Source organism: Oncorhynchus masou, chromosome 10 (genome assembly GCF_036934945.1).
Source record: "Oncorhynchus masou masou isolate Uvic2021 chromosome 10, UVic_Omas_1.1, whole genome shotgun sequence".
Classification (NCBI taxonomy): domain Eukaryota; kingdom Metazoa; phylum Chordata; class Actinopteri; order Salmoniformes; family Salmonidae; genus Oncorhynchus; species Oncorhynchus masou.
The window spans coordinates 52,851,412-52,875,661 of record NC_088221.1 but is presented as its reverse complement, the minus strand read 5'-3'; the positions used below and the strand labels follow the sequence as shown (position 1 = coordinate 52,875,661).

General features: G+C 44.8%; 1 protein-coding gene across 4 annotated transcripts in view; it reads left to right on the top strand.

Moving 5' to 3' along the window:
* The window catches only part of LOC135547742 (speckle-type POZ protein-like A), an 83,349-nt gene that overhangs the window by 32,354 nt on the left and 26,745 nt on the right, over positions 1-24,250 (top strand). For all 4 annotated transcript variants that reach the window (XM_064976998.1, XM_064977000.1, XM_064976999.1 and 1 more), the window contains 3 exons: positions 16,857-16,978; positions 17,127-17,278; positions 17,770-17,897. In XM_064976998.1, the coding sequence (XP_064833070.1) occupies positions 16,857-16,978; positions 17,127-17,278; positions 17,770-17,897 (402 nt within the window). The remainder of the gene's footprint in view (positions 1-16,856; positions 16,979-17,126; positions 17,279-17,769; positions 17,898-24,250) is intronic.

The window sequence follows — 24,250 nt, the reverse complement described above, 5'->3', positions numbered from 1 at the left end:
CATAGGTACTGCAATCTGGGAGACGGAAATACACTGCTCAAAAAAATAAAGGGAACACTAAAATAACACATCCTAAATCTGAATGAATGAAATATTCTTATTAATTACTTTTTTCTTTACATAGTTGAATGTTCTGACAACAAAATCACACAAAAATGATCAATGGAAATCAAATTTATCAACCCATGGAGGTCTGGATTTGGAGTCACACTCAAAATTAAAGTGGAAAACCACACTACAGGCTGATCCAACTTTACATCAATGTCCTTAAAACAAGTCAAAATGAGGCTCAGTAGAGTGTGTGGCCTCCACGTGCCTGTATGACCTCCCTACAATGCCTGGGAATGCTCCTGATGAGGTGGCGGATGGTCTCCTGAGGGATCTCCTCCCAGACCTGGACTAAAGCATCCGCCAACTCCTGGACAGTCTGGCGTTGGTGGATGGAGGGAGACATGATGTCCCATATGTGCTCAATTGAATTCAGGTCTGGGGAACGGGCGGGCCAGTCCATAGCATCAATGCCTTCCTCTTGCAGGAACTGCTGACACACTCCAGCCACATGAGGTCTAGCATTGTCTTGCATTAGGAGGAACCCAGGGCCAACCGCACCAGCATATGGTCTCACAAGGGGTCTGAGGATCTCATCTCGGTACCTAATGGCAGTCAGGCTCCCTCTGGTGAGCACATGGAGGGCTGTGCGGCCCCCCAAAGAAATGCCACCCCACACCATGACTGACCCATCGCCAAACCGGTCAAGCTGGAGGATGTTGCAGGCAGCAGAACGTTCTCCACGGCGTCACCAGACTGTCACGTCTGTCACATGTGCTCAGTGTGAACCTGCTTTCATCTGTGAAGAGCACAGAGTGCCAGTGGCGGATTTGCCAATCTTGGTGTTCTCTGGCAAATGCCAAATGTCCTGCACGGTGTTGGGCAGTAAGCACAACCCCCACCTGTGGACGTCGGGCCCTCATACCATCCTCATGGAGTCTGTTGCTGACCGTTTGAGCAGACACATGCACATTTGTGGCCTGCTGGAGGTCATTTTGCAGGGCTCTGGCAGTGCTCCTCCTGCTCCTCCTTGCACAAAGGCAGAGGTAGCGGTCCTACTGCTTGGTTGTTGCCCTCCTACGGCCTCCTCCACGTCTCCTGATGTACTGGCCTGTCTCCTGGTAGCGCCTCCATGCTCTGGACACTACGCTGACAGACACAGCAAACCTTCTTGCCACAGCTCGCATTGATGTGCCATCCTGGATGAGCTGCACTACCTGAGCCACGTGTGTGGGTTGTAGACTCCGTCTCATGCTACCACTAGAGTGAAAGCACCGCCAGCATTCAAAAGTGACCAAAACATCAGCCAGGAAGCATTGGAACTGAGAAGTGGTCTGTGGTAATCACCTGCAGAACCAAACCTTTATTGGGGGGGTCTTGCTAATTGCCTATAATTTCCGCCTGTTGTCTATTCCATTTGCACAACAGCATGTGAAATTGATTGTCAATCGGTGTTGCTTCCTAAGTGGACAGTTTGATTTGACAGAAGTGTGATTGACTTGGAGTTACATTGTGTTGTTTAAGTGTTCCCTTTATTTTTTTGTGCAGTGTATATATGAGCAATAGCTTTACATTGAAAGAGCCTGGGAGCTCCAATTTCTTTTGTTTAGGTTGGATTTTCTTCAGATTTTTGCCTGCCGTATCAATTCTGTTATACTCACATACATTATTTTAACAGTTTTAGAAACTTCAACGTTTTTTCTATCAATGCTACCAATTATTTGCATATCCTAGCTTCTGGGCCTGAGTAACAGGCAGTTTACCTTGGGCACGTCAGACAGACGGAAATTCAGGAAACTAGACCCCATCCAAGATGGCGTAGCAGTAAGACGTGTCGTGTCCCTTGTCCCGTGTATATTTCGTCTTTTTTCGTTTTTACAAAAAAATTTCTTCGCATTATTTTAAAACATTTCGCTAAACCTCAGCTTCCAAATACTCTCCTTCAATCCGCCTCACCCAATGTAGCTATTTTTCTTTTTTCCTAAAGTATTTAGTATTTATATTTACCTCGGAACCGGAACCCCTCAACTGAAGCTAGCCAGCTAACTACCAGCTATGCTAGCGGTCTTCAGCTAACCGGTCATCAGCTAACCTTTAGCACGAAAAGCTCACGCGACTCTAACCAGAGCATAGCGGACCTATTTATTTTTTTATATTATTTTATTTTTTTATTTTTTTTACCCCCGGATTCCCGCCGCAAACGGAACATCTGGATCTTCACAACTAGTTATTTAGCTAAACCGCAACCCCGGACGATTACTGCTGGCTAGCGCTTCCACCCACTTAGCCTGAAGCTAGCCCCGCCAGAGCACCTGTGCTACCTCCGTAGGATACTCCATGGCTACAATACCTACCACCGTAGCATACTCCTGGGCCACAATTACCCGGACCCACGACCGGTCTATCGATGTCACCGCATGAAGAGGAATAAACAGACTCACCCCATCGCGACGTCCCCCAAAGGCTAACTCTCTAGCCCTTGCTATCCCCTGGCTTGCTATTTCGGCCTGCTAACTGCTACCTTGTTTAGCCCCGGCCTACTAACTGTTAGCTTGTTAGCACAGGCCTGCTAACCCGTCTGAATCGCCTCGTCCCAAACACTCACTGGACCCATATTTACTCTTTATCTCTTTCCGATTTTTAATTTGTTTATACCTTCCGGTAACCTGCCTCACCCAATGTGATACGGAATCGCTATTATTGTTAATTTTTAGAACACACTCAAGAACCTCCAGAAGCTAACTAGCTACAAGCTATTTAGTCATTGTTAGTTTTTTTTTTACCTGGATAACACTCACTAATCCAGCTTCCCTGCCTCCTGGACACTGATCACCTGGCTACATAGCTGATGCACGCTGGACTGTCCATTAATCACGGTACCTCATTCTGCTTGTTTATGTTTTATCTGTCGGCCCCGTTGCCTAGTCAATGCCATTTTACCTGCTGTTGTTGTGCTAGCTGATTAGCTGTTGTTGTCTCACCTACTGTTTAAGCTAGCTTTCCCAACTCAACACCTGTGATTACTGTATGCCTCGCTGTATGTCTCTCTCAAATGTCAATATGCCTTGTATACTGTTGTTCAGGTTAGTTATCATTGTTTTAGTTCACAATGGAGCGCCTAGTTCCACTCTTCATACCCCTGATACCTCCTTTGTCCCACCTCCCACACATGCGGTGACCTCACACATTACAACTAGCATGTCCAGAGATACAACCTCTCTCATCATCACCCAGTGCCTGGGCTTACCTCCGCTGTACCCGCACCCCACCATACCCCTGTCTGCGCATTATGCCCTGAATATATTCTACCATGCCCAGAAACCTGCTCCTCTTATTCTCTGTCCCCAATGCTCTAGGCGACCAGTTTTGATAGCCTTTAGCCGCACCCTCATACTACTCCTTCTCTGTTCCGCGGGTGATGTGGAGGTAAACCCAGGCCCTGCATGTCCCCAGGCACCCTCATTTGTTGACTTCTGTGATCGAAAAAGCCTTGGTTTCATGCATGTCAACATCAGAAGCCTCCTCCCTAAGTTTGTTTTACTCACCGCTTTAGCACACTCCGCTAACCCTGATGTCCTTGCCGTGTCTGAGTCCTGGCTCAGGAAGGCCACCAAAAATTCTGAGATTTCCATACCCAACTATAACATCTTCCGTCAAGATAGAACTGTCAAAGGGGGAGGAGTTGCAGTCTACTGCAGAGATAGCCTGCAAAGTAATGTCATACTTTCCAGGTCCATACCCAAACAGTTCGAACTACTAATTCTGAAAATTACTCTCTCCAGAAATAAGTCCCTCACTGTTGCCGCCTGCTACCGACCCCCTCAGCTCCCAGCTGTGCCCTGGACACCATTTGTGAATTGATTGCCCCCATCTAGCTTCAGAGTTTGTTCTGTTAGGTGACCTAAACTGGGATATGCTTAACACCCCGGCAGTCCTACAATCTAAGCTAGATGCCCTCAATCTCACACAAATCATCAAGGAACCCACCAGGTACAACCCTAACTCTGTAAGCAAGGGCACCCTCATAGACGTCATCCTGACCAACTGGCCCTCCAAATACACCTCCGCTGTCTTCAATCAGGATCTCAGCGACCACTGCCTCATTGCCTGTATCCGCTACGGAGCCGCAGTCAAACGACCACCCCTCATCACTGTCAAACGCTCCCTAAAACACTTCTGTGAGCAGGCCTTTCTAATCGACCTGGCCCGGGTACCCTGGAAGAACATTGACCTCATCCCGTCAGTTGAGGATGCCTGGTCATTCTTTAAGAGCAACTTCCTCACCATTTTAGATAAGCATGCTCCGTTCAAAAAATGCAGAACTAAGAACAGATATAGCTCTTGGTTCACTCCAGACCTGACTGCCCTCGACCAGCACAAAAACATCCTGTGGCGGACTGCAATAGCATCGAACCGTCCCCGCGATATGCAACTGTTCAGGGAAGTCCGGAACCAATACACGCAGTCAGTCAGGAAAGCTAAGGCCAGCTTCTTCAGGCAGAAGTTTGCATCCTGTAGCTCCAACTCCAAAAAGTTCTGGGACACTGTGAAGTCCATGGAGAACAAGAGCACCTCCTCCCAGCTGCCCACTGCACTGAGGCTAGGGAACACGGTCACCACCGACAAATCCATGATTATTGAAAACTTCAACAAGCATTTCTCAACGGCTGGCCATGCCTTCCGCCTGGCTACTCCAACCTCGACCAACAGCTCCGGCCCCCCCGCAGCTCCTCGCCCAAGCCTCTCCAGGTTCTCCTTTACCCAAATCCAGATAGCAGATGTTCTGAAAGCTGCAAAACCTGGACCCGTATAAATCAGCTGGGCTTGACAATCTGGACCCTCTATTTCTGAAACTATCCGCCGCCGCCATTGTCGCAACCCCTATTACCAGCCTGTTCAACCTCTCTTTCATATCGTCTGAGATCCCCAAGGACTGGAAAGCTGCCGCAGTCATCCCCCTCTTCAAAGGGGGAGACACCCTGGACCCAAACTGTTACAGACCTATATCCATTCTGCCTTGCCTATCTAAGGTCTTCGAAAGCCAAGTCAACAAACAGGTCACTGACCATCTCGAATCCCACCGTACCTTCTCCGCTATGCAATCTGGTTTCCGAGCCGGTCACGGGTGCACCTCAGCCACACTCAAGGTACTAAACGACATCATAACCGCCATCGATAAAAGACAGTACTGTGCAGCCGTCTTCATCGACCTTGCCAAGGCTTTCGACTCTGTCAATCACCATATTCTTATCGGCAGACTCAGTAGCCTCGGTTTTTCGGATGACTGCCTTGCCTGGTTCCCCAATTACTTTGCAGACAGAGTTCAGTGTGTCAAATCGGAGGGCATGCTGTCCGGTCCTCTGGCAGTCTCTATGGGGGTGCCACAGGGTTCAATTCTCGGGCCGACTCTTTTCTCTGTATATATCAATGATGTTGCTCTTGCTGCGGGCGATTCCCTGATCCACCTCTACGCAGACGACACCATTCTATATACTTTCGGCCCGTCATTGGACACTGTCCTATCTAACCTCCAAACGAGCTTCAATGCCATACAACACTCCTTCCGTGGCCTCCAACTGCTCTTGAACGCTAGTAAAACCAAATGCATGCTTTTCAACCGATCGCTGCCTGCACCCGCTTGCCCGACTAGCATCACCACACTGGATGGTTCCGACCTTGAATATGTGGACACCTATAAGTACCTAGGTGTCTGGCTAGACTGCAAACTCTCCTTCCAGACCCATATCAAACATCTCCAATCGAAAATCAAATCAAGAGTCGGCTTTCTATTCCGTAACAAAGCCTCCTTCACTCACGCTGCCAAGTTTACCCTAGTAAAACTGACTATCCTACCGATCCTCGACTTCGGCGATGTCATCTACAAAATTGCTTCCAACACTCTTCTCAGCAAACTGGATACAGTTTATCACAGTGCCATCCGTTTTGTCACTAAAGCACCTTATACTACCCACCACTGCGACTTGTATGCTCTAGTCGGCTGGCCCTCGCTACATATTCGTCGCAAGACCCACTGGCTCCAGGTCGTCTACAAGGCCATGCTAGGTAAAGCTCCGCCTTATCTCAGTTCACTGGTCACGATGGCAACACCCATCCGTAGCACGCGCTCCAGCAGGTGTATCTCACTGATCATCCCTAAAGCCAACACCTCATTCGGCCGCCTTTCGTTCCAGTACTCTGCTGCCTGTGACTGGAACGAATTGCAAAAATCGCTGAAGTTGGAGACCTTTATCTCCCTCACCAACTTCAAACATCAGCTATCTGAGCAGCTAACCAATCGCTGCAGCTGTACATGATCTATTGGTAAATGGCCCACCCATTTTCACCTACCTCATCCCCACAGTTTTTATTTTATCTATTTACTTTTCTGCTCTTTTGCACACCAATATCTCTACCTGTACATGATCATTTATCAATCCAGTGTTAATCTGCAAAATTGTAATTATTCCCCTACCTCCTCATGCCTTTTGCACACATTGTATATAGACTCCCCTTTTTTTTCTACTGTGTTATTGACTTGTTAATTGTTTACTCCATGTGTAACTCTGTGTTGTCTGTTCACACTGCTATGCTTTATCTTGGCCAGGTCGCAGTTGTAAATGAGAACTTGTTCTCAACTAGCCTACCTGGTTAAATAAAGGTGAAATAAAATAAAAATAAAAATAAATCCCAGAGAGGTTTTTAAGGATTAAAACAGTTACAGAGTTGAATGGCTGTGATAGGAGAAAGCTGAGGGTGGATCAACAACATTGTAGTTACTCCAAAATACTAACCCAATTGACAGTGTAAAATAGGAAACCTGTACAGAATGCAAATAGTCCAAAACATGCATTCTGTTTGCAATAAGGCACTAAAATAATACTGCAAAAAAACGTTGCAAAGCAAATTACGTTTTTGTCCTGAATACAAAGTTTTATGTATGGGGATAATACAATACAATACATGACTACCACGCTCCATATTTTCAAGCATAGTTGTGGCTGCATTCTGTTATGGGTATGCTTGTAATCGTTAAGTACTGGGGAGTTTTTGAGGATAAAATGAAATGGAATGGAGCTAAGCACAGACAAAATCCTAAAGGAAAACCTGGTTCAGTTTGCTTTCCACCAGACACTGGAAAATTAATTCACCTTTCAGCAGCATAATAACCTAAAACACAAGGCCAAATCTATGCTGCAGTTGTATACCAAGAAGACAGTGAATGTTCCTGAGTGGCATAGTTAGTTTTTAATTAAATTGGCTTGAAAATCTATGGCAAGACATGCAAATGGCTGCCTAGCAATGATCAACAATCAACTTGACAGAGCTTGAATAATTAAAAAAAATAATAAGGTGCAAATGTTGTACAATCCAAGTGTGAAAAGCTCTTAGAGACTTGCCCTGAAAGACTCACAGCTGTAATCACTGCCAAAGGTGATTCTAACATGTATGACTCAGGGGTGTAAATACTTATGTAAAGGAATGACATTTCATTTAAAATGAATTAGCAAAAATGTCTAAAAACATGTTTTCACTTTGTCATTATTTTTATTTTATTTAAGAACAAATTCTTATTTATAATGACAGCCTACCAAAAGGCAAAAGCCTCCTGCGGGGACGGGAGCTGGGATTAAAAATAAATCAAATAAAAATATAGGACAAAACACACATCACAGCAAGAGACAACACAACACCACATAAAGAGAGACCTATAAGACAACAACATAGCAAGGCAGCAACACATGACGACCCAACATGGTAGCAACACAACATGACAACACGGCATCAGCACAACATGGTAGGAGGACAAAACATGGTACAAACATTATTGGGCCCAGACAACAGCACAGAGTGCAGGAAGGTAGAGACAACAATACATCTTGCGAAACATCCACAACTGTCAGTAAGAGTGTCCATGACTGAGTCTTTGAATGACGAGATTGAGATAAATGGGGTATTGTGTGTAGAATTGTCGGGAAAAAATATGTTAAATCCGTTTTGAGGCTGTAACACAGGTGTGAATACTGTCGCTGTATGCTCTCAGACATGGCAGAAATTTGTTAGACTATTTCACCAGCTCCGATCACCAACCATTTTTGGTTTGTCCTCATATTGTTTTGATTTTAGTATTTGGTATTTTATTAGGATCCTCATAAGCTGTAGCAAAAGCAGCAGCTACTCTTCCTGGGGTCCACATGAAACATAATACAGAACATTAATAGACAAGAAAATCTCAAGGACAAACTACAATTATTATTATGATTTTTTAAAGGCACACACAGCCTGCATATCAATACATAGACACAAACTGTCCAATAGGGGAGAGGCGTTGTGCCGTGAGGTGTTGCTTTATCTGTTTTTTGAAAACAGGTTTGCTGTTTATTTGAGCAATATGAGATGGAACTGAGTTCCATGCAATAAGGGGTCTATATAATACTGTACACTCTCTGGAATTTGTTCTGGATTTGTGGACTATGAAAAGACCCCTGGTGGCATGTCTGGTGGGATAAGTGTGTGTAAATTAAATTATTGCATCCGCAGCTCCTAGAGTGTGCGGCTCTCTTTTATTTTCAAGGGATAAGTGTGTGTGTCATAGCTGTGTGTAAGTTGACTATGCAAACAATTTGGGATTTTCAACACATGAATGTTTCTTATAAAAAGAAGAAGTGATGCAGTCAGTCTCTCCTCAACTCTTAGCCAAGAGAGACTGGCAGTATAGTGTTAATATCAGCCCTCTGATTACAATTAAGAGCAAGACGTTCTGTTCTGGGCCATCTGCAGTTTAACTAGGTCTTTCCTTGCAGAACTGGACCACACAACTGGACAATAATCAAGATAAAACTAGAGCCTGCAGGACTTGCTTTTTGGAGTCTGGTGTCAAAAAAGCAAAGCATCTCTTTATTACAGACAGACCTCTCCCCATCGTTACAAGCAACACCATTCATTACCAGATTTAGCTGAGGTCTAGAACTTAGGGAATGATTTGTACCAAATACAATGCTCTTAGTTTTAGAGATGTTCAGGACCAGTTTATTACCGGCCACCCATTCCAAAACTGACTGCAACTCTTTAAGAGTTTCAGTGGCTTCATTAGCTGTGGTTGCTGATCCGTATATGGTTGAATTATCAGCATACATGGATACACATGCTTTGTTTAATGCCAGTGTCAGGTCATTGGTAAAAATAGAAAAGAGTAGAGGGCCTAGAGAGCTGCCCTGCGGTACACCACACTTTACATGTTTGACATTAGAGAAGCTTTCATTAAAGAAAACCCTTTGAGTTCTATCCAATAGATAGCTCTGGATCCACTATACGGCAGATGTTGAAAAGCCATAACACATACTTTCCGTTTTCTCAACAACTGGCTATAGTCAATAATATCAAAGGCTGTACTGAAATCAAACAGTACAGCTCCCACAATCTTCTTATACATTTACATTTAAGTAATTTAGCAGACGCTCTTATCCAGAGCGACTTACAAATTGGTGAATTCACCTTCTGACATCCAGTGGAACAGCCACTTTACAATAGTGCATCTAAATCATTTAGGGGGGTGAGAAGGATTACTTATCCTATCCTAGGTATTCCTTGAAGAGGTGGGGTTTCAGGTGTCTCCGGAAGGTGGTGATTGACTCCGCTGTCCTGGCGTCGTGAGGGAGTTTGTTCCACCATTGGGGGACCAGAGCAACGAACAGTTTTGACTGGGCTGAGCGGGAACTGTACTTCCTCAGTGGTAGGAAGGCGAGCAGGCCAGAGGTGGATGAACGCAGTGCCCTTGTTTGGGTGTAGGGCCTGATCAGAGCCTGGAGGTACTGCGGTGCCGTTCCCCTCACAGCTCCGTAGGCAAGCACCATGGTCTTGTAGCGGATGCGAGCTTCAACTGGAAGCCAGTGGAGAGAGCGGAGGAGCGGGGTGACGTGAGAGAACTTGGGAAGGTTGAACACCAGACGGGCTGCGGCGTTCTGGATGAGTTGTAGGGGTTTAATGGCACAGGCAGGGAGCCCAGCCAACAGCGAGTTGCAGTAATCCAGACGGGAGATGACAAGTGCCTGGATTAGGACCTGCGCCGCTTCCTGTGTGAGGCAGGGTCGTACTCTGCGGATGTTGTAGAGCATGAACCTACAGGAACGGGCCACCGCCATGATGTTATTTGAGAACGACAGGGTGTTGTCCAGGATCACGCCAAGGTTCTTAGTGCTCTGGGAGGAGGACACAATGGAGTTGTCAACCGTGATGGCGAGATCATGGAACGGGCAGTCCTTCCCCGGGAGGAAGAGCAGCACCGTCTTGCCGAGGTTCAGCTTGAGGTGGTGATCCGTCATCCACACTGATATGTCTGCCAGACATGCAGAGATGCGATTCGCCACCTGGTCATCAGAAGGGGGAAAGGAGAAGATTAATTGTGTGTCGTCTGCATAGCAATGATAGGAGAGACCATGTGAGGTTATGACAGAGCCAAGTGACTTGGTGTATAGCGAGAATAGGAGAGGGCCTAGAACAGAGCCCTGGGGGACACCAGTGGTGAGAGCGCGTGGCGAGGAGACAGATTCTCGCCACGCCACCTGGTAGGAGCGACCTGCCAGGTAGGACGCAATCCAAGCGTGGGCCGCGCCGGAGATGCCCAACTCGGAGAGGGTGGAGAGGAGGATCTGATGGTTCACAGTATCGAAGGCAGCCGATAGGTCTAGAAGGATGAGAGCAGAGGAGAGAGAGTTAGCTTTAGCAGTGCGGAGCGCCTAGGTGATACAGAGAAGAGCAGTCTCAGTTGAATGACTAGTCTTGAAACCTGACTGATTTGGATCAAGAAGGTCATTCTGAGAGAGATAGCTGGAGAGCTGGCCAAGGACGGCACGTTCAAGAGTTTTGGAGAGAAAAGAAAGAAGGGATACTGGTCTGTAGTTGTTGACATCGGAGGGATCGAGTGTAGGTTTTTTCAGAAGGGGTGCAACTCTCGCTCTCTTGAAGACGGAAGGGACGTAGCCAGCGGTCAGGGATGAGTTGATGAGCGAGGTGAGGTAAGGGAGAAGGTCTCCGGAGATGGTCTGGAGAAGAGAGGAGGGGATAGGGTCAAGCGGGCAGGTTGTTGGGCGGCCGGCCGTCACAAGAAGCGAGATTTCATCTGGAGAGAGAGGGGAGAAAGAGGTCAGAGCACAGGGTAGGGCAGTGTGAGCAGAACCAGCGGTGTCCGTTTGACTTAGCAAACGAGGATCGGATGTCGTCGACCTTCTTTTCAAAATGGTTGACGAAGTCATCTGCAGAGAGGGAGGAGGGGGGGAGGGGGAGGAGGATTCAGGAGGGAGGAGAAGGTGGCAAAGAGCTTCCTAGGGTTAGAGGCAGATGCTTGGAATTTAGAGTGGTAGAAAGTGGCTTTAGCAGCAGAGACAGAGGAGGAAAATGTAGAGATGAGGGAGTGAAAGGATGCCAGGTCCGCAGGGAGGCGAGTTTTCCTCCATTTCCGCTCGGCTGCCCGGAGCCCTGTTCTGTGAGCTCGCAATGAGTCATCGAGCCACGGAGCGGGAGGGGAGGACCGAGCCGGCCTGGAGGATAGGGGACATAGAGAGTCAAAGGATGCAGAAAGGGAAGAGAGGAGGGTTGAGGAGGCAGAATCAGGAGATAGGTTGGAGAAGGTATGAGCAGAGTGAAGAGATGATAGGATGGAAGAGGAGAGAGTAGCGGGGGAGAGAGAGCGAATGTTGGGACGGTGCGATACCATCCGAGTAGGGGCAGTGTGGGAAGTGTTGGATGAGAGCGAGAGGGAAAAGGATACAAGGTAGTGGTCGGAGACTTGGAGGGGAGTTGCAATGAGGTTAGTGGAAGAACAGCATCTAGTAAAGATGAGGTCGAGCGTATTGCCTGCCTTGTGAGTAGGGGGGGAAGGTGAGAGGGTGAGGTCAAAAGAGGAGAGGAGTGGAAAGAAGGAGGCAGAGAGGAATGAGTCAAAGGTAGACGTGGGGAGGTTAAAGTCGCCCAGGACTGTGAGAGGTGAGCCGTCCTCAGGAAAGGAGCTTATCAAGGCATCAAGCTCATTGATGAACTCTCCGAGGGAACCTGGAGGGCGATAAATGATAAGGATGTTAAGCTTGAAAGGGCTGGTAACTGTGACAGCATGGAATTCAAAGGAGGCGATAGACAGATGGGTAAGGGGAGAAAGAGAGAATGACCACTTGGGAGAGATGAGGATCCCGGTGCCACCACCCCGCTGACCAGAAGCTCTCGGGTGTGCGAGAACACGTGGGCGGACGAAGAGAGAGCAGTAGGAGTAGCAGTGTTATCTGTGGTGATCCATGTTTCCGTCAGTGCCAAGAAGTCGAGGGACTGGAGGGAGGCATAGGCTGAGATGAACTCTGCCTTGTTGGCCGCAGATCGGCAGTTCCAGAGGCTACCGGAGACCTGGAACTCCACGTGGGTCGTGCGCGCTGGGACCACCAGATTAGGTGGCCGCGGCCACGCGGTGTGGAGCGTTTGTATGGTCTGTGCAGAGAGGAGAGAACAGGGATAGATAGACACATAGTTGACAGGCAACAGAAGAGGCTACGCTAATGCAAAGGAGATTGGAATGACAAGTGGACTACACGTCTCGAATGTTCAGAAAGTTAAGCTTACGTAGCAAGAATCTTATTGACTAAAATGATTGAAATGATACAGTACTGCTGGAGTAGGCTAGCTGGCAGTGGCTGCGTTGTTGACTTTGTAGGCTAGCTGGCGGTGGCTGCGTTGTTGACACTACACTAATCAAGTCGTTCCGTCGAGTGTAATAGTTTCTACAGTGCTGCTATTCGGGGGCTAGCTGTCTAGCTAGCAGTGTTGATTGCGTTACGCTACGTTAAAAGAACGACAATAGCTGGCTAGCTAACCTAGAAAATCGCTCTAGACTACACAATTGTCTTAGATACAAAGACGGCTATGTAGCTAGCTAGCTACGATCAAACAAATCAAACCGTTGTACTGTAATGAAGTGAAATGAAAATGTGATACTACCTGTGGAGCGAAGCAGAATGTTGACCGGGTAGTTGAAGTTCTATTCGGTAGAGGTTGGCTAGCTGTTGGCTAGCTAGCTAGCAGTATCTCCTACGTTAAGGACGACAAGTAGCTGGCTAGCTAACCTCGGTAAATTAAGATAATCACTCTAAGTCTACACACTCTAAACTACACAATTATCTTGGATACGAAGACAGCAAAGACAACTATGTAGCTAGCTAACACTACACTAATCGAGTCGTTCAGTTGAGTGTAATAGTTTCTACAGTGCTGGTGGACGGTGGACGTTAGCTAGCTGCTTAGCTAGCTGCTGGGCAGATAGCAGAGTAGACTACGTTAGGACGACGAAATACGATAATTACGCAATTATCTTTGATACAAAGACGGCTATGTAGCTAGCTAAGAAGAAATTGCTAAGATTAGACAAATCAAACCGTTGTACTATAATGAAATGTAATGAAAATGTAATGAAAAGTTATACTACCTGCGGACCGAAGTGTAGATGCAACCGCTTTGGAGCCTGGGTTTCACTTCGTGGAAAGTTTTTCAATTTATTTCAACCAATCATCAGTCATTTGTGTTGGTGCAGTACATGTTTAGTGCCCTTCTCTATAAGCATGCTGAAAGTCTGTTCATTTGTTTAGAGGAAAAGCATTGTATTTGGTCAAACACCATTTTTTTCAACAGTTTGCTAAGAGCTGGCAGCAAGCTGATAGGTCTGCTGTTAGAACCAGTAAAGGCTGCTTTACCACTCTTGGGTAGCGGGATTACTTTGGCTTCCCTCCAGGCCTGAGGACAAAAACTTTCCTCTCGGCTCAGATTAAAGATATGACAGATAGGGGTGGCTATAGAGTCAGCTACCATCCTCAGTAGCTTTCCTTCTAAGTTGTCAATGCCAGGAGATTTGTCATTATTGATCGATAACAATCATTTGTCCCACACTAACTTTACAAAATTCTAACTTGCAATGCTTTTCCTTCATTATTAGTTTTTTTAATGCATGACTACGATGGTTTACTGTTCGTTGTTGGCATTTCCTGCTCAAGTTTGCCCACTTTGCTAATGAAGTAAGCATTAAAATTATTTGCAACATCAAATGGTTTTGTGATGAATAAGCTATCTGATTCGTTGAAAGATGGAGTTGAATTTGTCTTTCTGCCCATAATTTCATTAAAAGTACTTAATTTTTTTTTCCATCATTCTTTATATCATTGATCTTGGCTTCATAATACAGTTTCTTCTTCTTTTTGTTGAGTTCAGTCACATAATTTCTCAGTTTGCAGTAAATCAGCCAGTCAGATGTACAGACAGTTTTATTAGCCACTCCTTTGCCCCATGTAGCCTTAACAGTTCTGTCAATTGCTTAACAGGTTCATTTTTATCAATAATTGGAAGAAGCAATTTCATAAATTCATCAAGTGCAGCGTCTGGATGCTCCTCATTAATCACATCACACCAACAAATATTTTTAACAGAATCCACGAGTCACATCAACATATTTGTATGCTCTATTATACACTATTTGATCAACTTGTAAACTCACTTTTGAGGAAACCGTCTTTCAATGTTTTGGTACTACAATTGGAAAGCCCTTATTTGTTTACAGCCATTCAGCATTGTTCACAACCTCTCAAGACTTAGCCCCACCCATCTCGTTTAAGGGTTTGTCTGAGCGTTCTGTACTAACTTGCTAGCTACTTCCAGACATCTATGAGAGAGAGAGAACAGCTCACTGAACATTACTCGCCCTATCGCTCTATTTATAGTTTCACGTTCAGAGTGCACACTGGACGCTCTGGCACAATGAGTTGTTCCGAAAGCTCTGACCTCACAACTACAGTCAAGCACCCAAGCTAACTGGCTAACGTTGGCTAGCTACTTCCAGACACATAATGAGAGGACACCCCACTCTGACCATTTAACCCCCTGACCATGCTTTGTTGCCGACGTTTACTGACACCGGTCATATTCAACGGGTATTGAGCGTTCATTACTTATTCATTTATTTTGCGCTCTGGCACACTAAGCCGAGAGTCTTTTGTTAAGAAATGTAGCTAGATAGCTAGCTAGGTAAACAATGAATCCCAACGCATGACGTAACATTACTTAGTGAGCCAGCTAGCTACTGTTAGCTAGCTAGCTAACAGTACACTTTAACTTGAAATGAAAATCCTTTGTCAAAATGTGTGTTTTTTTAAGACATGTAGCTAGATAGCTAGCTAGCTAGCTAGCTAAACAATGGACCATAATCACAACTTATGACATTACTCCCCTGCATGAATCTACAGGTAGCTAACCAACCAGGTCCTATGACTATAACTATTCAAGCATGTGTCTGAGATACGAAGAATAAGATCATACACATAACGTTGAAGGACACTTGAAATTAAACCACTTTCTGTCAAAACTAGAAATTGTAATATCTGAAAATCTTACCAGTATACATCATGGTTGGACGGGTCTCCTGTCTGATGCCATGCATGGTTGCCTTAGTTAGACGATGTAATCCAGACTGGTGTTTTCTCCATCTCCTTAGTTATCATACTCGAATTCGAATTTGTATCAAATACTTGTTCTCCCCACTGTATATATACTGTATATACATATATATAGTAGGTAATATGAATGTTATGTGGTGTTAGCAAGTTATTGATTTCATGAACCTTATTTCTAAGGCTACATATATTAATATGGGCTATTTTAAGCCCTTTCCTGGGTAGCTTATCAGAGTTAGACTTAACACTAAAAAGAACAAACAAAGCAAGAGAAAAAATATACATTCAGCAGTCCATTAATCAGTTAGTGTCTGTGCTGCGGAGTTGAAGCTATGAACACATAGACTTGGCTCTCTCATCCCTTCCTGGCGTCTGGACGGGAGGGTGGACAATGAGCCTGTGGTTACGGATGTAAGCAATGTCCCCACGCACTCTGTGGCTGGGATAAGTTCTTTCCTCTTCGGTTTCAGGCTAGTCCTTTTTCAGGAAGATATATGTTCCTCTCAAGTTCTTGGCTCTTTAAAGAACAGCTATCTTGTCCTTCAACCTCAGGAACTTGACCACTATCGGCCTGGGCCTGTCACCTGGATAGTGGTGGGTTTTACAGTCCTGTGTTCGCGTTCCACCTCAATCTTCCTGTGGTCCATTTCCCCTCACTTTATCCTCAACCATGTTGTTCCGCCTTGAACTCTCTCAATGACTTACAGATTGCTGTCATCTTGCTGTTCTCCTGTTTCCACTCATTGAGTTGATACTGGGAGAACTGCAACCTGTTCTTCAGGTCTTGGACCTCTGGTCAGGTCATCCATTCTTTTATTAGTTGAATCCACCAGTATTTGGACAAAACACTTGAAGCTATTTTCTTGTTGTAACAACTGCTTGTAGAACTATTTTTGTTTGTTTAAAAAATCCTTCACGTATGATAGACACCACTGTCCTCAACGATACTCCCACTGGCTTTGGTCTTTGTCATGGAAGCTAGCAACGTAGGTTATACTGTTACTCCTCTCAGTTCCAGACAGGGCAGGTCACAGGGAAGATGGAAAACAACAAACAGCAGGGAACTAGACAGCCATAAACCCAATCCCCAGTCCCAGCCACAATGGCTAACCGCGTAGTGGGTTGTGTTCTAGCCCTCAAGGAAACCCCGCTAGCTAGCAGCTAGGCTAGCTGCTACGCCAAATAGCTCCTCAGACCTGGCCTTGGTTGGCAGGATCACTGGACAGAGACTAGCAGTCCCAGCAACTGATTCCAACTGCATCACAGGATCTAAATAAAAAAGAAAGGCTGTCTTTTGAAGTGGATGGAAGCATTGTGATTGTTGCCTTTTTGTTTCAGGTGAAAGTAGTCAAGTTCTCCTACATGTGGACCATCAACAACTTCAGTTTCTGTAGAGAGGAGATGGGGGAGGTCTTAAAGAGTTCCACCTTCTCCTCTGGACCCAACGACAAGATGAAATGGTAAACTTTCATTATAACTTGCTTATAGTCAGGAGAAAGAGTATCATCTTGATCTCAACAGCTTGTTGTTTCTTTGTGAATAACGACTGAAGTGATACAGCCTCCGCTGAACTAATATTCTGTTTGGTTCCTCCTGTTTCCTGCCCAGGTGTCTGAGAGTCAACCCAAAAGGACTGGATGATGAAAGCAAAGATTATCTGTCGTTGTATTTACTTCTTGTTAGTTGTCCAAAAAGTGAAGTCAGAGCAAAGTTCAAGTTTTCCTTATTGAACACTAAAAGAGAAGAGACTAAAGCTATGGGTAAGTAACAGACAAAACTGTTACTTTATGGATATCATCTGTCGTGGAAATTTCCTTAATTACCAAATGATGAGAGAGCAAATCACACACCAGTCAGAGTTATGCTTATACTTCACCTTTAATAATAATTAAGCTTTTGTAATAGCATTTTGACTTTCAACATTTCAGTATCTTTAATGAAAAGTTGAGAGTGGCCAACATAATGGCAACTGGGATCTTTTATGACCTCTCCCTTCTGCGGCCCAAGTAACTGAACCCAGGACAGAGAAAGTATAACTGCAAATGGCCACCACTATAGTGCAACAAGATATATTCTAAATGACAAGAAACTCACAAGCATATAATGAAAATAAAACATCTTATGTTACCCAACTAATTCTGATTCATCCCCAGCACATCATTCAAATAACATACTATTTACTTGTATTCTCCTAGTGAGAGCCTTATAGACACAAACTAAGTGTGTTTTGGATTCTTCCTCCTCCCTGCAGAAAGCCAAAGAGCCTATCGGTTTGTCCAGGGGAAAGACTGGGGCTTCAAAAAGTTTATTAGAAGAGATTTCCTGCTTGATGAAGCCAATGGGCTGTTACCTGATGACAAACTCACCCTGTTCTGTGAGGTAAGACATTTACATTTGAGTCATTTAGCAGACACATATACAGAGTGACTTACGGTTAGTGCATTCATCTTCAGATAGCTAGGTGGGACAACCACGCATCACAGTCATAGTAAGCAGAGTCAGAGATGGTAAGGGGGGAAAGATACTCTTTGAAGAGGTAGGGTTTTAGATGTTTTCAGAAGATGGGCATGGACTCTTTTGTCCTAGCTTTAGGGGGAAGTTGGTTCCAAAATGTTAGTTTTTTTTGTGTGTGTGTGTAGGGTGAAGTTATTTAGGATGCTCTTTGACACAGTCTACATGGTATGGGGTCAATTTCACGCCATATGTATTGAATTCAAAATTAACTAAATCGGGAACATGAAAAATAAAGTTGAGAATGTAAACATGTTTTCGAGGACAGGTGAAATAATGGATGTTGAAATCAAAAACCAAACATTCGAAAGCAAAATGTATAGAGTTGTTAACAAAAATAAGACATCAAATGCAAAACCCCAAAACTTGTAAGCAAATCATTTTAAAGCGAGAGCAAAACACTATGACAGACGATTAAAAAATATATATTTCCAAAGTAGTTTTTGGTTAAACTTTCCTTGCAAACAATCCTATTGAATACATTTTGCCTACTCTCTTGCCTGAATGCACTACCCTTTTGGTTACGCTACTCATATCTTTGCTTTCGATGTCTGTTTCTTTGTTTTCACTGCCAGTCTGTTTGATTGTGAGTTTTGGCATTATTTCTCCGTGAAGGGCGGGGTTTAGAGGGATGCGTAGACAATAAATCTTCATTGGTCCACTAGTTTTGGAGTGACGGTTTGTCTTTACCCAATCAAGGAACATGAAAGACAGGCATTTTTTCTATTGCCGACTTAAATAGACTGTTTTAGCTAACGTACTTCAAAATTGTCAGTCACGGGTCAATAATGTACGGATATTAGAGGTATGTCTATCTAATACAATTAATGACAAACCATCTAACTACTTAGGTAAACTTATGAATGACCTGTTGCACAACGTTTGGCGCAAGTTTATGGCGAAACAGTTACCAACACCTGAGCCGAATGTTGTGCAACAGGTAATTCATAAAGTTTGATTTGATTTGAAGCTGATAGGTCAAATATACTGTTTAGGTTCTCTACTCCCAAGTTTACACCTTCACTATTACAGTGGCATTTTTTTGTCCAAGAAGTTGTCTAAAAGGGTTGGAATTTGTTGTTTGCCTAATTGTTTTTTTGGTAGGTTTCCACACTACTTTCCTTTCATCTATAGCATTTCTTAATATTATTCAGTTCCTTTAGCTTTGATGCATAATGGTTGAGCATAGCTCTTGTAGTGGCTTCCTTTCGCCTTTACCATAGCCACTGCCCAAGCCTGAAGCGGGTTTTTTTGGTACGCATACAGTCCACACTCAAGGTTTCCCAAACGGCCAAACATTCGATGACATCCAGGGATATGGTGCAACAAAAATGTTTATTCTTCTTATATCTAACAAATAAATTATTCTCCAATCAACTTAAAGCAGAGAATACTTGATATGGAAAATACATATTATGACCTGTCTGTATGTATGTTTGTATGTATGTATGGATGGATGTATGGTCAAAAAACTATACCGCTCCCGCATCTAGCAAGGACTCCTCCTCCCGAAGGCCCAACTTCCTGCCTTAATCCTAACACACTTACCACAATACAATGAATAGGCAAGAGGGGGGGGACAAAAACAGTTACACAAACAACAAATGAATATATCTCAAATCAGGTAAATATAAATCATAATGGTACGTACCTAATATTTCATCATTTACATTAATATTTACACAAATATACATGGAGCTCCATATGTTCAGTCTTTTACGCAAATATGTCCAAATCGGCTCTAACATACCGGCCCCTAATTGTTGACTGCACTGAATGCACAACAATTACTTAATATTCAAACGTAGAGCCAATACACAACATTCTATACCAGAGCACTATTACAGTTGATAGCTATATACAAGTATACAAGGTGCCATATAGAAAAAGTCCATAGATCTCAGTCTGAGTTGAAGTGTAAAGGTGTTCAACTTCCAAAAATGTCAAGAGTTTGACGTCCAAAAATGTATGACATCAAAGAATGTAAGAGTACGACATCAAGAATCAGAGGTGCACGTGATTCTAAGATGGAGCACTGTGTGTGTGTGTGTGTGTGTGTGTGTGTTTCACTCAGTCGCCTCAAGGAGCAGACAGAGTTTATTGATAGGTCTCTGTAAGATATTGGTCTTAGTCTTAACCATGACGCTCCGGACAAGACCTTTGGCCCCTGGCAAGGCCTCCACCACACGCCCCATTAGCCAGGAGTTCCTTGGGGCGGTGTCATCGACGATGACCACGAGGTCACCAGGACTGAAGTTTCTCTTAGTTTTGTTCCACTTGTTCCGCTCCTGCATAAGTGGAAGATACTCCCTGATCCATCTCTTCCAGAAGAGGTCAGTGATATATTGTACTTGCTTCCATCTCCTTCGTGTGTATAGGTCGCTTCTCTGGAATAGTCCTGGTGGCAGGACTGGCTTAGCTTTCAGATGAAGCAGATGGTTCGGAGTCAGGGGTTCTAAATCATTAGGGTCATTTGTTACAGTAGTGATTGGTCTGTCGTTCATAATCGCCTCAACTTCACACAAGGCGGTCTGCAAAGCCTCATCATCCAGTACTTGCTCTTTAAGGACTGAATAGAGGATCTTTTTCACCAGTCGGATCAACCTCTCCCATACCCCCCCATGGTGGGCTCCAGAGGGAGGGTTGAATGACCATGTCACTCCTTCCTTCAGTAATTCATTTTGAATCTTGCTGTGATCCAGCTCTTTCATAGCTTCTTCTAGCTCTCTGTGTGTTCCAACAAAGTTGGTGCCATTGTCTGTTCTGATACTTGTTACTGGGCCCCTTCGACAGATAAACCTGCGCAGGGCATTGATGCAGGAATCAGTATCCAGATAACTAGCAACTTCTAGATGGACAGCTCGACTCACAAGGCAAGTAAAGATCACACCATACCGCTTCACATGAACGCGGCCTCGCTTCACCTCTATGGGGCCGAAGTAATCTATGCCCACATGGGTGAAAGGCGGCAAATCAGGTGACACCCGATCTTGTGGAAGGTCGGCCATCTTCTGTTCTCCAGCTCTAGCTTGCATCCGCCTGCAAAAGACACAGCTCTTAAGGATCTTCCTTGCTAAAGAGTTGGCACAGGGTATCCAATATCGCTGGCGAAGTCTAGAAAGCATGTGACCTCTCCCAGAGTGGCCAACCTGCTCATGGATATGGAGTAAGATCAGTCTAGAGATGTAGGAGTCTTTTGGAAGGATCATAGGATTCTTTAGTTCCGTAGGCATAGCAGCTTTGCTTAACCTTCCTCCTACTCTCAGAATGCCATTGTCAACAATTGGATCAAGCTTACAGATTGAGCCACTTCTCTTGGCACATTGTTTTCCTTTCACAACTAGTGCAATTTCTTGTTTAAAGTGCTGTCGTTGTTCAAATCGGATGATGACCTTTTCTGCTTCATCTAGGTCATCCACAGACAGACTTTCTTTTCCAAACGTCAGTTTGAACTTGTCAATTTGTTCCTTCAGTGAGTTTGTCAGACTCTGATCTGGATCAGTTTGAGAGAGAATTTTCCTTTTCTGGCTTAACTGTAGAAGACGTTTCTTCAGTTTCAGCATCCAGGCAACTGCTTTCTTCAAGCTGTTCCATGTTGAATAGTACTCAATCAGTTTGCTGGTTGGACTCTTTTCTTCCACACTTGTACTGTTTACGATTACGTCTTCCCTCACCTCTGGATCATCCGGAGGGATGGAGTTAAGCTCCTCGGGGACTTTCGGCCATTGAGTTTCTGGTTCCTCCAGGAATTCTGGTCCATTGCGCCATCTCTTTGAGTTCAGGAACATTTCAACATGTAATCCTCTTGAGGCATCATCGGCTGGGTTGTGTTTGGAGTTCAAATACCTCCACTGTTTTGCTTTCGATAGGTCACGGATCATAGCAACCCTATTAGCCACAAAGGTATGGAATCTTTTGGTATCATTGTGGATGTATTTTAGCACAGACTGGCTGTCAGTCCAAAAAGTTGACTCCTCAAGTTCAATCTGGAGCTCCAACCTTAACATCCTGTCCACTCGCACTGCCAATGTTGCTGCAGCAAGTTCCAGTCTGGGGATTGTCATCTGCTTGAGTGGAGTCACCCTTGATTTCCCCAGTATGAATGCAATGTGAACCTTTTCCGTACCGTTTGTGAACCTAAGGTAGCTTGCCGTGCCATAACCTTGTTCACTTGCATCACCGAAGTGATGCAGCTGTGCCGTCATGACTTGACCAAAGTTCTCAGGCTTCATGCACCTGTCTATCTGGAATCTGGAGAGCTGGTCCAGCTCTGAGAGCCATCTCTGCCATGAAATAGAGTGTTCTTCAGGGATGACTTCGTCCCATCCACACTTTAGCTTGCAGAGCACTTGAAGAATTTGCTTTGCCTTTAATACAAATGGGGCGAGGAAACCTAATGGATCCTAAATAGAGCTGACAGTTGAGAGAATAACTCTTCTTGTAAGGGGTCTGTTCTTGACAGTGACTCTGAAGGTAAACGCATCACTTTCAATGTTCCATCGGATTCCAAGTGCTCTTTCAACAGGCAGCTTTTCTCTGTCCAGGTCCAATTCCTTTATCTGCTTGGCTTTGTATTCATCAGGGATAGAAGCCAGCACAGTGCGGCTGTTGCTGACCCACTTGGTCAATTTGAACCCACCCTGAGAGCACACAACCCTGAGGTTTTTTGTGAGTGCTATGGCTTGTTCTTCTGTGGCCACTGACTTGAGGCAGTCATCAACATAGAAGTTGGACTTGACTGTTTGAATCACCTCTTCATTGTACCTCTCACAGTTGTCTTCTGCAGTCTTTCGCAGTGCAAAGTTTGCACAACTTGGAGAGGATATAGCACCGAAAAGATGAACCTTCATTCTGTACTCCTCCAATCTTTTGTTAGTATCACCGTCCGGCCACCATAGGAATCGCAGGAAGTCTAAGTAATCTTCATGGACACGTACTTGATGGAACATTCCTTCGATGTCTGCCATCATGGCAATGTGCTCTTGCCGAAATCTTAGCAAGACTCCTATAAGCGTGTTTGCCAGGTCAGGGCCTTGAAGGAGTTCACTGTTAAGAGATGTACCTTTATAGGATGATGAACAGTCAAACACTACTCGTATCGTTCCTTTGCGCTTATGGTGAACGCCATGGTGTGGTATGTACCATACCTTGCCTTTCTCTCTGAGGAGCTGTTCTTGTGGTACCTTCTCGGCGTAACCTTTTGTTATCATCTCTTCCATGAAGCCTTTGTACTCTGCAGTGTAACCTTTGTCCTTCTTGAACTTCCTGATAATATTTAGAGCCCGCTGCTTTGCCATGTCACGATTGTTTGGCAGGACTACATCTTTTTTTGCGAAAGGGCAATGGTAAGTAGTAGTGATGGTCTTTGAGGGTTATGGAGCTTGATACGATCTCCATAAACCTACGATCCTCAGCTGACATCTCACTTTTCTCTTCATACCCTCTCTCAGGGAAGTCATGGTTGTACTGATTTACAAGAAGAACCCCCAGGTCGGCCATTGAGATACGATTGGCCATCACCGTAGGATGCCCAGATTCTTCTGCCATGGTACAATTGTTAAGAGGACCGTTCATCACCCATCCAAAGAGGGTTTTCACTGCATACGGTCCGTTGCCTTGACTATTTATGATTTTCCAGGGTTCCATTGCCTTTGGAGCATTTACGCCAATCAGGAGTTCGACGTCGGCGTCAATTTCCTTCAACTGAACCTCTTTCAGGTATGGCCACCTTTTGAGATCTTTCTGAGTGGGAATATTTTCTCTTGTCACTGGGATCTTATTTTGGGTGTAGACCTTTGGTAATGCAAGAAATGTGTCACCTTCCACATTGCCAATCTCTAATCCAGATATCTCAAAGCTCTTGGTAGGACTCTCCTGCCCCATTGTGCGTAGCAGAATTTCAGTCTCACTGCCTTTAGCTTGCAACTGCCTCATGAGTCTCTCTGTACAAAATGTTGCTGAGCTACCAGAATCGAGAAATGCATAGGTTAACGTAGACCTGCTTCCATTTGCCATCTTTACTTGAACTGGCACAATCGCAAGTGCACAATCTGTACCGGCCCCGGTATCTTCACCAGCTTCCAGTGAAACAAGAGCACTGCTGACAGTCTCCTCCCGCTTTACTGCTACACCCCTCGTACCGGCCTTCAGAGATCTAAATCTCTCTTCCTTCAATGTGCAGGATCGTGGGGTGCTTTCTTTGACATTTCTGACAGGTCATC